At 39.1% G+C, this 12,950-nt stretch overlaps 1 protein-coding gene across 1 annotated transcript in view; it reads left to right on the top strand.

The window, feature by feature from the left end:
• Positions 1-12,950, top strand: part of LOC145356640 (E3 ubiquitin-protein ligase rnf213-alpha-like) — a 168,548-nt gene that overhangs the window by 42,013 nt on the left and 113,585 nt on the right. The window contains exons 8-10 of the mRNA XM_080209486.1: positions 1,314-1,519; positions 4,274-4,560; positions 7,038-7,294. Of these exons, the coding sequence (XP_080065612.1) occupies positions 1,314-1,519; positions 4,274-4,560; positions 7,038-7,294 (750 nt within the window). The remainder of the gene's footprint in view (positions 1-1,313; positions 1,520-4,273; positions 4,561-7,037; positions 7,295-12,950) is intronic.

The following is a 12,950-nucleotide window of genomic DNA, read 5'->3' as shown; positions in this document are numbered from 1 at the left end:
TTTGATTATAGATCAGTTTTTAATTTTGAAAAGCAAGTTAATAGATTTTTGTTATCTAAAGGTATTAAGGGATATGTGGCAAATACATTAATTTAAGTCATGGACCTCAGTCTGAGATGGCCAGATTCCTGAAGCGTGTTGTATTAATATTATGTAACTTTCTGTGTAATACTGGAATTTCCCCTTCTGACCAGGATAAGATTCTATTACATTCCCTAGCCTGGAACATCTGTAGTTCACTAAGGGCCTGATTTTTACATTTTCATTTAAAGTGCTGAATCTAGGCGCAATTCAGATCCAACTTGGAAATCTGCTTTCAGACATCCCCATATTGCACTCAGCCTGAAAAAAATCAGGGGTCTGAATTGCACTGTGGCAGGGGCTAAGTGCGGCTGAAATGATCTCTGAACCACGCACGCGCAGTTAGAAGAAAAAATTGAAAATCATGCCACTGTCACATCACTCCTGGGTCCCAAAAAGCGAATCAAACGGCCCGGGAGCAATGGCTCCCACATCCTCATGACAATCCCGACAACATAACTTTCCCCCTTATCCACTGCCCCCCACCACTCGCTCATAGAGTGGCAGCGGACCCCCCCCAACCAGAGACCCGTCTGGCCTTCCCTCCCCACCAACCAATGATGTGGCCACTGCCCACCCAACCACACAACAATTGAGCCAACCCCCCCCTTCTACTAGAGATATATCTGACCGACTGCCTCCTCTCTCCTGTCCTCCCCTCCCCCACCCCCGCCAGAGATACACCTGACCTGCCTCCCCCCCCCACCCCCAACCAGAAAATGATCAGGCCTCCCTTCTCTCCCCCTCCCCTCCCCCACACCCACCAGAGAACGATCTGGCTCACCTCCCTCCCCCCACTACCACTGATCCGAGTGAGAGAGCTGTTGGAAGCTCTGAACTTACCTCTTCGGCAGCTGGAGTGCCTGAAACAGACCTTTGCTGAGCATGTTTGTTTTGCGCTGAATCTGGACATGCGAACGCAACGGTAAAGGGGGAAACGCTGATAAAGTTGGGCAGGCAGTTCGTTAATTCAATTTAAATGCATTCAAATACATTTAAATCACTTCGCCTGTTTCGGGCGTGAATCGGATCGCGGCCATTCTTGGTAAAGTGAGCATCTGCGCGGATCGTGTTAATGGACTCATGCCCAACTCTACCACATTTTCGCACCCGAAAACGGGCACGACGTAATGGTAAAATCGGGCCCTAAGCGTTCAATAAGGATCTAAATAATTTGTTTCTAGCACTTGTTCATATAAGTCAATGAATCATATTTCTTTTTCCTATAACAGCGATTTGAAGGAACATGGATACTTAGTTAATGGATATCTACGTGTTCCCAAAAGCATTGTTGGAAAAAGCTTGCCATATAAATATGCTGTCCATAAAACACATGGTGATAAATTGGAGTATGAAGTGATTTACAAGTGGGACACACCTGATGATTGTACCACTAATCGTTGTTTATTTGTTAAATCAAGCTTAGTTAATGAAGGAGGTAAGTACTATACACTCTTAGCCTATCTTAATGGCAGGATTCATAACCAGTTCAGTTTTTAAAATTATATTTAAAAATGACATGGAACTGTTACAACATTTGTGCTAGGAAATAAACCTACTCCACCTTTATTCTTGGAATTCTCGGCCCATGAGGTTATCAGTTAGACTATGCATAGTCTTCTAGTTTTGTGTCTTATTACAAATTAGTATTTGAGCATTCGCTAACTTTGTGGCTTATTTCTTTTTGTACGTTGTAAACTTGTAAAAAGCTGACTCTTTGCTTCATTAAAATGCTGGTTTTAAATATGATCAGCATTCTGCATAATCTCCTATATTCTGTTCCATAATTCAGATTGATATACCTGTTTTCATGTTACCCCATTCATAGTATATATAAAGGTGCAGATTTTGGTGACTAGAAACCTGGATCTGTTTGAGTGGCCTTTCTGTCTGAATATGGACAGACAAGTAAGGAAGAAGCCTGAGCCATTGCACCCCTAAATCTGTACAAATTGTGAAAATATATCTTTTACCCTCTTGGGGTATTGTCCATTAAGTCAGAGAATATAGTCTCTATCTGCTGTTTTTGTCTTTGTGATGCAGTTTTTCTCCCTGTCTCTTGTCTTTTGCTTTTTTTTCTTCTTATTTAGTTCTGTCGTTTTCATCCTTTCAAAGATGGTTATTTTTCTAGAAGGAAAGCCAAAACACTTGTGACCAATGATGCAGAGCGGTTCTTGATAAATGCATTATTTGTTAATTATGTTACATTTCCAGGCAATCTTGAGAATTAAGTCTTGTGTTTACTAAAAGATGTTTAATGGATGGAAGAAACAATTAAAGTGTTAAAATGCAATTTAATAGATGAATTCAAGCATTCTGAAATTCCAAAATCAAAACATTAATTTGATCATTGAAAATTTCAGTTAACAAGAAAAATGTTGGAATTTTTTGATAATATGTTGTGAATGATTTTGGAGACAAAACGTGACTTAGCTGTTATGAGGTGAAAAATGTTATTGGAAATAATGTTTGTGGGCAGAAGTGTGTGATATCTCATTTTTATATAGAATAGATTTTTCTGTCTTAAGGTATAAATAAGTAATTTTTTTTCTACACACTTTGTCTAATGTGAGATATACTTTGACATCTGATCAGTTGAAGACTACAGAAAGAATCATTCAAATGTCCAATATTTGTGTTGTCACTGCAAGGAAAGAACACAAAATAAGGGGCTCTCTAAGTGATGCAGTTTGTACAAATAAGCCATGTCACATGTAAACTATATTTTTGAAGTCTTAATTGTAACAGTAATGATCAATGATAGAAGGATCTTGTTTAAATGGGGACCAATCCATATAACTATAGGAAAGATCTGTTTACATATTTACTAGACTAGTACCAGGGTTAAAAGACTTCATGTACATGCAGTGAAATAAAGGGGGAGATTTTATAGAAATATTCAAAATCACAGATGGTTTTGACAGAGTAAAGAAACCATTTCAGTTGGTAAAAGGTCAGTAATAGAGGACTCAAATTTAACTATACGTAATTCTTCTAGCATGGTCTCAGAAAATTCTTATATAATTGCAGCAAGATTTCCTTACTCTTATAATGGGCAATGAATGTCAGCAATGTTCACATCCCAGGAATTGTATATTCTAACTGCATTACAGTTAAAGGCTAACATGCCATTTGCTTTCTTAATTGTTTTCTCTGCCTGCTAACTTTGTGATGTGTATAAGCACACCCAACCCCTTGGTAAGCCAATGTTTACTTAAATCTCTCCTTTTTTTAGAAAAGAAGGAATTCTACTTAAGTGGATAATTCCACATTTCTGCGTATTGTATTCTATTTGCTGCAGAGTTGCCCACTCACTTATTGTCTGTTTCCCTTTGCATCATTCTTGTAGAATATTTTCTCACCTAGCTTTATGTTGTCAACAAATCTAGATGCATTGACTTTGAAGAGAGAATACAGTACTTCTAATATAGACTGTTTAAAAGAAACTGAAGTCCTACCATCCACTAGTTGCAATCTGCCAACTTGAAAAGTGTCCGATTGTTCCTGCTGTTCTCCTTCTGTTAACTGATCCTCAATCTAAGATAATCTCATGAGCTCTGATTTTGTGTAACAACATCTTGTGTGACTCCTTATCGAATGCTTTCCACAAATCTAAATGACATTGTCATCTACCCTGCTAGTTAAAGCGTCAAAAAGTATGAATAGATTTGTCAAACATTAGTTCCCATTCATAAAACTGTATTGACCTTTCTTTATCATAATTTTTAAAGTGATTTTGCACACATTGCTGATAGACTCTTTCATTTCTACAGTTACTGATGTCAGATTTATATGTCCACGTTTTCTCTCTCTTCTTTCAAACTATTAGTACCTGCTAATTTGATAGGTTTATTTTAAATGAATCAGATCTATATCTTGATCAGCATGCTATGTAAATAGTCTATTAAAAGTACACATACTCTTTACTCCTGTCCTTCTATTTTACTTTTCTACATATTCTTCACCAGTGACTATCTAATTTTGGGAGGGTGAGGAAATTTTAAGAAATGTTCCAATATAAAGAGGTAGATATTTGAATACCTTGTCAAATAAAGTGATTAAGGAAAGAGCCCTGAATTATTTAAGGGAAGAGTAGATGAAGAATTGAAACTTGTGCCTGAAAGAACTTAATATGGATTTTTGGTATTTTTATATATTCTTTCACTGCTAAAAGATTCTTATTTTTAATCAGAATGGCATCAGTACGATGATATCATCTGTGCGGCACCTGAAGAAGGTTGGAAAGCCCAACTAAAGCAGATGTTCGGAATGAGTAAAAAAAATGATGTAACAAAAGGAAAACTAATAGCTGGAAAAATCTTGCTGGAGTCAATGTTTAATATTCTTTCACCATGGAATGAAAAAAATCTGAAGAGTTTCCTGACTCAACTGCAGCAATTCTTTGAAGTTTATAAACGTCCTATGGTGTTTGAAGGACGACCAGTTCATTGGGCCACCCTTTCTGTTGGGGAGAAAGAAGTGAGTAAGATTATTAACTGATGGAAAGTATTATTCAGTTCAGGAGAAATATGCATAAATTAGTCTTTGTTTGAAGAAAACGATGTTTAACCTGAGAATATAAAAAGTTAATAACTAATATTAAGTAAATTTGAACTGCAAAGATTTGCATGGAAACATTTTGATAAGCTTTTCCCATTCCTCACTCAGTAAATCACAGGACGCTGACTTCTAATTCTTACTCCTGAACATAGCTGCGTGCGTCACCTGATTTTTGCTTATGATGATGTGCAAAGTTATACTCTAAATATCACATTTCTTTTTCTCCTGGCACTGGTGCCTCTTGGAAAATCATTTCATTGCTCAATATAATCCTTTTATGTGTTTTATAGAATGTTTGTTTTAGCCTTCACAAAGGAAGACATGAACATTGTTCGTTCAGCATTTCTGGTACAGTGTTTTAGTGAGGAGCTGAAGGAAATCAGCATTAGTAGAGAAATGAATTAAGGGCAATTGATGAGCTTAAAGGTGGATAAATCTCCATGTCCTGATAATCATCTTCATTCCAGAGTATGTGAAGAAGTGACCTTGGAAATAGTTGATCCATTTGTGGTTATTTTCCAAAATTCTTTGGACTTTGGAATAGTCCTTACAGATTGGAGGGTAGCTAATGTAAGCCTGCTATTCAAAAAGGGAGATAGAGGGAAAACAGGCAACTGTAGACTAGTGAACCTAACGTCAGTACTGGGGAAGATGCAAGGATCTATTATCAAGGATTTCATAACTTGGCATTTGAAAGGCAGTGGTAAAATCAGCATGGATTTACAAAAGGGAAATCATGTTTGATGAATCTATTGAAAATTTTTGAAGGTGCAACATGTAGAGTTGACCGAGGAGAACCAGTGGATGTGGTTCATTTAGACCTTCAGAAGGCTTCTGACAAAGTCTCAATAACAGACTACTATGTAAAGTTAAAGCACATGGGATTGCAGGTAATGTCTTGAGATGAATAGAAAGCTGGTTAGCAGATAAGAAGCAAAGAGTTGGCATAAATGGGTCTTTTTCAGATTGGCCGTCAGTGACTAGTGGGGTTCCGCAGGGATCTGTGCTAGGACCCTAACTGTTCGCATTATATTTTAATGATTTAGAAGAGGGAACTGAATGTATTATCTCCAAATTTTCAGGTGATACAAATTTGAATGGGAGATTGAGCTGTGAGGAGGATGCAGAGATGCTTTAGCGTGATTTGGACAGGCTGACTGTGTGTGGGTTTCTGCATAATAGATGTGAGGTTATCCACTTTGATAGCAATAATAGGAAGACAGATTATTACTTGAGTGAGTGTAAATTACTTGAGTGAGGGACTAAATGATCTACTGCTTCTAATTTTTATGTCTATGTGAAATGACTTGAGTAGGAACAACAATTCATAAACACCAGGCAGGTTTTAAAAAGATGGTAACAGAATATCAAATTGTTGTAGAGTTTTTTTCAGATTTTAATTACCAACAATTGTCTTGATAGTAATTGGAATGGAATAAACCACAACATTTCCACAGTAGTCACAAAACCCATGCTGTGGCAAATCTGGATTCCTTAATCTTTCTCTGGGAGATTTATAGAAGAAAAATATCAAGCAATATGGGGATAACGCAGGAAAATGATGTTGAGATGGAAGATAAACCATGATCTGGTTGAATGGTTGAGCATGCATGAGGGCTAAATGGCTTGCTTCAACTGATGTTTCCTCATTTCTGATGATAGGAATCTACAAAGGGCCAAAACTCACAACCAGCCCCTAATTGTGAAATTCCCAATTGCACCTTCCACTCTGTCAGTACCCAGATGCCCCCTCTACGGTGCCAGATAAAGGACACCCATTCTGCCGTTGCCAATACCCAAGAAAAATTTCCCATTGTTATCAAATCCAGGGCCATTCTCCTGTGCAATCAATTTGTAGGACTATCCACAAATGCAGGTAGAATTCATTAACTTAAATATTGCACCTACTTCCAGCCGGTTCATTATGCATGCTATTTTACCATATGTTCACAGCTTTAAGAATAAGATTGGAAAAAATTAAATACATGAGATTACCCTTTTACAGAGTTATGAGTTCAATTCCCTAAACATTAGCAAAAATGCTAAAATCATTTTAATAAAAATGGAATTGGACTCATTGTCATGCTAAGTCAGTGAATTTCAATTATCTCTCAAAAGGCATAAATAGCCCTGACTCACTGAACAACAATGTGTTCCTTTTCTTGTATCTTTGGGAGAATCGTCTCCATGTTAGAAAAAGATCATACAAGCCTTAAAAGAAGGCAGATAACAGGATCTTTAGGAAGTGCATTAGATATCTGAACAGAACTTTTTCAAGCAGAATTGCTTTTGTAGCATTGGCACCTTTGTCACAGTCTTGCTATGTTTAATGTTTTCTCTCCAAATTGACCAGAGCTACTGTTGATTGTGTTCTGACAATGTTATGCTTTTTTTAGGTTAAGGAGCTCCTCTACAAGGCTTTGAAAGAAAAGGCTAAGTGTTCAGATAATGAAGCTTCAGAAACTGAGACATCTGTGAAAAACCGTCCGCAAATAGGCGTGCTATTCTTGTACCTGGCTGACATCTATGGTTTTGACATACAAAAGTCAGATCTGCACATAATTTGTGATCTTCTCTGCATAAAGCAAAATTCAATGAATGCCCTTACTAAACAATTTGAGGCACTTAAAGAAAACTTCCATTTTAGGGAAAGGTAACAGCTGTGTAAATAGAATATAAATAGTCAATGGTTTACAAATATATGTTGGCTGTACCATGGTTGAACTTCAAAATTTGATTCTGTTTGACCTTAAAATAATTGAAGTTATGCAATCTCCTGTCTCATAAGGAAAGCTGTAAGTAATTCACAAGAAGGGAATCCTGCTCCCGTTCAAAGTGTCATGAGATCTCTTGCATTGAAATGAACTGGCAGAACAGAAAGACAGCATTTTTGTGCTTCAGTGTTCGCCCAGATTTGCATGCAATTGTCCTGGCACCAGAATTTTATGGGGGAGCCAGGTGAATATCTTAACTTCAATACAAATCCTCTATCTTTCTTAAGTGTCCAACTAAATTAGTGAACATTCACATTATGGAAGATTTTGTTCTCTAATATAAAGTATACCCATTTAAGCGCGGTTTTGGAGGAGTAGTTTTGCATAGAGGTATTGCTGAAATTATTCCAAACCAAACAACAGATTATCAGAATAGAACAATGTAAACTTCCACATCCAGGGCTGTTGGGACCATTTACCATCTTGTGCATTTCTATTTAATTTGAGTTCTTATTTAATATACCAGGAAAATATGGCCTTAGAATTGAACAATATCTTTAGTTTCCGTATGATTTAACATATCTTTAAGAACAATTATTAAAAAAGATCTTCGTCAAAAATGCATGCCCTTATTGGAAAGACATTGCCTATTCTATATTAACAGCTTGAACTTGTGGTTGGCTGAGACTTTGAGACTTGTCAAAGCTCTCTAGATACCTCAATGCTACTCATGGTCTCTTTTTGGGACATGGCTGGCTATGTGCCCCACATTCATGGCCAAATCATTAATACATCAGGGGCCCCAGCACTGAGCCCTGTGGAACATCACCTGAAACACCTCTCTATTCGCAAGAGCATCTATCAACCAAAACTATTTGCTTCTTGTTACTAAGCCAACTTTTTATACAGATTGATCATGTACAGTCGGGACCTGTACCCCATGGGCTTTTACTGTTTTGACTAATCTGCCACGACAGACCTTGTCAAACGCCTTGTTAAAATCCATGTTCACAACATCCACTGCACTAGCTTAATCAACCTTTGCCACTTCCTCAAAGAATTCAGTAAAGTTTGAGGAACACCTTCCTTTAACAATTCAACGCTGATCATCCTTGACGGCCCATGCCGTTCAATGTGACAGTTAATCCATATCTCGGGTTGATTCGACTAATTTGTCCACAACAATGTAAGACTAACTGGCGTATAATTGTTTGGCATTTCCTTTGATTCTTTTTTAAACAATGGAACTATGTTTGCATTTCTCTGTCCTCTGGTATCTTCCGTGTATCTGGCAAGGATTTGAAAATCATTCTTAAAGCATCTGCTCCCTCCTTCCTGACCACCTTAAGCAGCTTCGGAAACAGTCCTCCTGGCCTTGGCCCTTTCAAGGATTCCAACCTTTCATGTATTTCCTCTCTCTTTATGATTATCCTGTCTAATATCTGTGTTCCCCCTGGACTGCTATATCTGCATCATCCCTTTCTTTTGTAAACACAGAATTGGGTTTACAAATATTGCGGCAGCACGGTAGCACAGCTGCAGGGACCTGGGTTCGATTCCTGGCTTGGGTCACTCTCTGTGTGGAGTTTGCATATTGTCCTCCTGTCTGCGTGGGTTTCCTCCGGGTGCTCCGGTTTCCTCCCACAATCCAAAGATGTCGGGTTAGGTTGATTGGCCATGCTAAAATTGCCCCTTAGTGTCCTAAATTGTGTAGATTAGAGGGATTAGTGGGTAAAAATATGTAGAGATATGGGGGTAGAGCCTGGGTGGGATTGTGGTTGGCGCGGACTCGATGGGCCGAATGGCCTCTTTCTGTACTGTAGGTTTCTATGATTTCTGTGACAAACAAAATATTCATTTAAAACCCTCCTCACAGCCTCTGCACCCAGACACAAGTTCCCTTCATCTCTGATGGATCCCACTTTTTCCTTAAGTAAATTTTTACCATTTATATATTGGTAGAACATCCTTGGATTTTCTTTAATTTTATTTGCTAATCTTTTTTCATGTTCTCTCTTTGATTTCCTTATTTCTTTTTTATTTCATCCCTGCACTTCCTATCTTTGTCTAGGCTACCTTCACTGCTTAGTTCTTTGTGCCTATTGTACACTTTCTTTTTGTGTTAGATTTTCCTCTATATTCTTCTAGACAATCAGGGGGGGCCTAGATTTGGCAGTACCAATCTTATTTTTGGAGGGAACATGTTTACTTTGTATATTTACAATCTGGCTTTTTAGTGCTTCCCACTGGTTTTCCACTAATTTATTCTTTAACAGTGCTGTCGAGACCACCTCAGCTAAGTCCCTTCTCATTCCTGCAAAATTTGCCTTCCGCAGTTCAAAGCTTTTATTCCTGCTTTATTTCTGTCCTTTTCTTTGGTGTTGTTAAACCTAACAGAATTGTGAGCATTATCCCCAATATGGTCGCCAACTATCACTTAACCCACCTGCCCTTCTTCGCTCCTCAAGACTAGGTCTAGAATTGCATCTCTTCTTGTTGGGTTTGTCACTAATTGATCAAAAATATTTTCCTGGACACACTGCATGAATTTTTCTCCCTCAATGCCCCCTGTGTTGTTTGAATCCCAGTTAATATTGGGATAGTTAAAGTCTACCTACTATTATTGACCTCTTGTTCTTATAGACAGAATATTGCATACATATTTGTTCTCCTGTCTCCCTCTCACTTTTAATAATGTGACTGCCCTTTTTTTAGTTTCTAAGCTCAACACTAAGCCTCGTTTGTTGACATGTTCTGTATGTCATTCCTTCTCACAACTGGAACTGGTTCTTTAATCATTACTTCCCCTCCTTTTTTTTAACTCCTGCTCCATTGTGTCTGAAGACTCTATAACCAGGGATATTGAACTGCAAATTTTGCCCCTCTAGCCAGGTTTCTGTTATAACAATGCCATCATGCTGCCATATGCCTACTTGTGCCGTTAACCCTTCAACCTTGTTTGTAACACTCCTTACATTAAAGTATAAACAGTTTAATCCCATCAATTTCCCTTGCTGGACACTTTTTAAACTTTCTCCTGTACTTCCAATCAATGTAAGTGGCTAATGTTCTACTTCCATTTGCTTGATTTGAATCTGACATCTGACCCGACTCCTAAGATCCCATGTCCCTGCCACATTATTTAAATGCTTCCCCACAGAACTCGCAAAAGCCCCCACAAAGACAATGGTCCCAACACTGCCTGTGCAGCCATCCAGTTTGTTTGGGTTCCACCTTCCCCAAAATGGCCCCAGTGCCTCAAGAATCTGAATCCCTCCCAGCTACACCATCTCTCCAGCTATACGTTCATTTGGTCCACCTTCTTATTCCTGCTCTTGCCAATACATGGAACTGGGAGTAATTTTGAGATAACTACACTTGAGGTCCTGCATTTTAATTTATTTCCTAACTTCCTGTACTCAGCTTGCAGGTCTTGATCCCTTAGCTTAGCTATGCCATTGGTACCAATATATTCCATGACCACTTGTTGTTCACCATCTCTCCCCAGAATGCTCTGCACCCAATTTGTGACATCCCAGATCCTAGCACCAGGAGGACAACATACCATTCTTGATTCACATTTATGGCCATCGATGCGTCTGTTTGTGCCCCTAACTATTGAATCCCCTATTATTAAAGTCCGGCCATTCATTTTCCTCTCAAACCTCTGAACAGCAGAGCCACCCATGGTGCCGTGAACTTGGCTGCTGCTACTTTACCCTAAGAAGCCATTCCCCGAACAGTATCCAATGCACGATATCTGTTTGAGGGGGATGACCACAAGGGGCTCCTACACTACCTTCCTGAGTCTTTTACTGTTCCTGATGATCCCCTTTCTGCCTGTGCAATCCTCACCTGCGGTATGACCAGCTCACTAAATGTGCTATCTCCGACTAGATCAGCATTGCAGATGCTCCATTTTGAGTCCGTCCGCAGGTCCAGCTCCAAAATCTGGATAGCTGGAAGCTGCATTTGGACACACTTTTGCACACGGTCACCAGTGTCCCTCATTTCCCACATTGTGTCGGAAGATCATTTCACAGGTCTGAGATCTCATGCCATGATGTACCTCTCAATTAAGTTTAAAAAAAACATTAGCTGGAGGCCTTATTTATGATAGTTAGAAACATTGTTTCTTACCAAATACTTCTATTATAATTGTACAGTACTACGCTAGACATTTTTTTAGTCCCTTCCTCAGTATTAAGCAATGAATTACTTTTAATTGATTGAAAATACTTACCCATCAGCTGCTTTGGTTGGTTCCACGTCACTTTCTAAACTGCCAAATGTTGAACACTAGGTCCTCTGCAATTCCCTCCGCAGTTGTGGTGACTGAGCTGGGTTTTCTCAGATGCTTCTCAGTAACTCCTCACCAATGGCATTCTACTCTTCACTCAGGCTCACTGTTTGCTGTGCTCTTTTATCCTCCCGGCTTAGCTACTTACCAATCAGCACTCTCCCTTGTGTCCTTTACTAATGCGGCAGGACAAAATTTAAAAGTTAGAAAGCGAGGGGGAAAAAGCAAAAAGCAGCTGTTCCCCTTTGCACAGAATTCCCACTCAGTTCCACATTCCAGAGACCCATACTCACTCTGGCTGCATTTCACTCCGGATGAGTCTCTTCCACAGTTTCTGTGCAAATCATGCGTTTGCAAAAGTGCCTTTCTTAAATAGAGCTGAGATGACTCGCACAAGTTAAGCTTCCAATGTATTCATGGCTATTTATGCCCTAATAAGACTTCAGATGATTGACAGTTAACTGCCACTCAGCTAACTAGATCAGCTGCTTATAAGAACTAGGAGCAGGAGTAGGCTGTCTGGCCTCTCGAGCCTGCTCTGCCATTCAATAAGATCACGGCTGATCTTTTTGTGGACTCAGCTCCACTTAGCCGCCTGCTCACTATAACCCTTAATTCCTTTGCTGTTCAAAAATTTATCTATCCTTGCCTTAAAAACATTCAATGAAGTACCCTCAACTGCTTCACTGGGTAGGGAATTCCACAGATTCACAACCCTTTGTGTGAAGAAATTCCTCCTCAACTCAGTTCTAAATCTGCTTCCCCTTATATTGAGGCCATGCCCCCTAGTTCTAGTTGCACCCGCCAGTGGAAACAACTTTGCTGCTTCTATCTTATCTACTCCCTTCATAATTTTATAAGTTTCTATACGATTTCCCCTCACTCTTCTGAATTCAAATGAGTATTGCCCCAGTCTACTCAGTTTCTCCTCATAAGCCAACCCTCTCGACTCCAGAATCAACCTAGTGAATCTCCTCTGCATCCCCTCCAATATATCCTTTCTCAAGTAAGAAGATCAAAACTGTACACAATACTTCAGGTGTGGCCTCACCTGCACCTTATAGAACTGCAAATTAACCTCTAGCAATGAAGGACAAAATTCCATTTGCCCTCTTAATTACCTGCTGCACCTGCAAACCAACTCCTTGAGATTCCTGCACAAGGATACCCAGGTCTCTCTGCACAGCAGCATGCTGCCATTTTTTACCATTTAAATAATAGTCCATTTTCTGTGAATCCTACCAAAATGGATAACTTTTTCATTAGATTACTGAACTTACAAAGGGGAAAAAAAA

This window comes from Carcharhinus amblyrhynchos, chromosome 21, assembly GCF_965287045.1.
Source record: "Carcharhinus amblyrhynchos chromosome 21, sCarAmb.v2.hapA, whole genome shotgun sequence".
NCBI classification, from domain to species: Eukaryota; Metazoa; Chordata; class Chondrichthyes; order Carcharhiniformes; family Carcharhinidae; genus Carcharhinus; species Carcharhinus amblyrhynchos.
The sequence above is the reverse complement of the archived record's forward strand: the minus strand, read 5'-3'. Positions and strand labels throughout refer to the sequence as shown.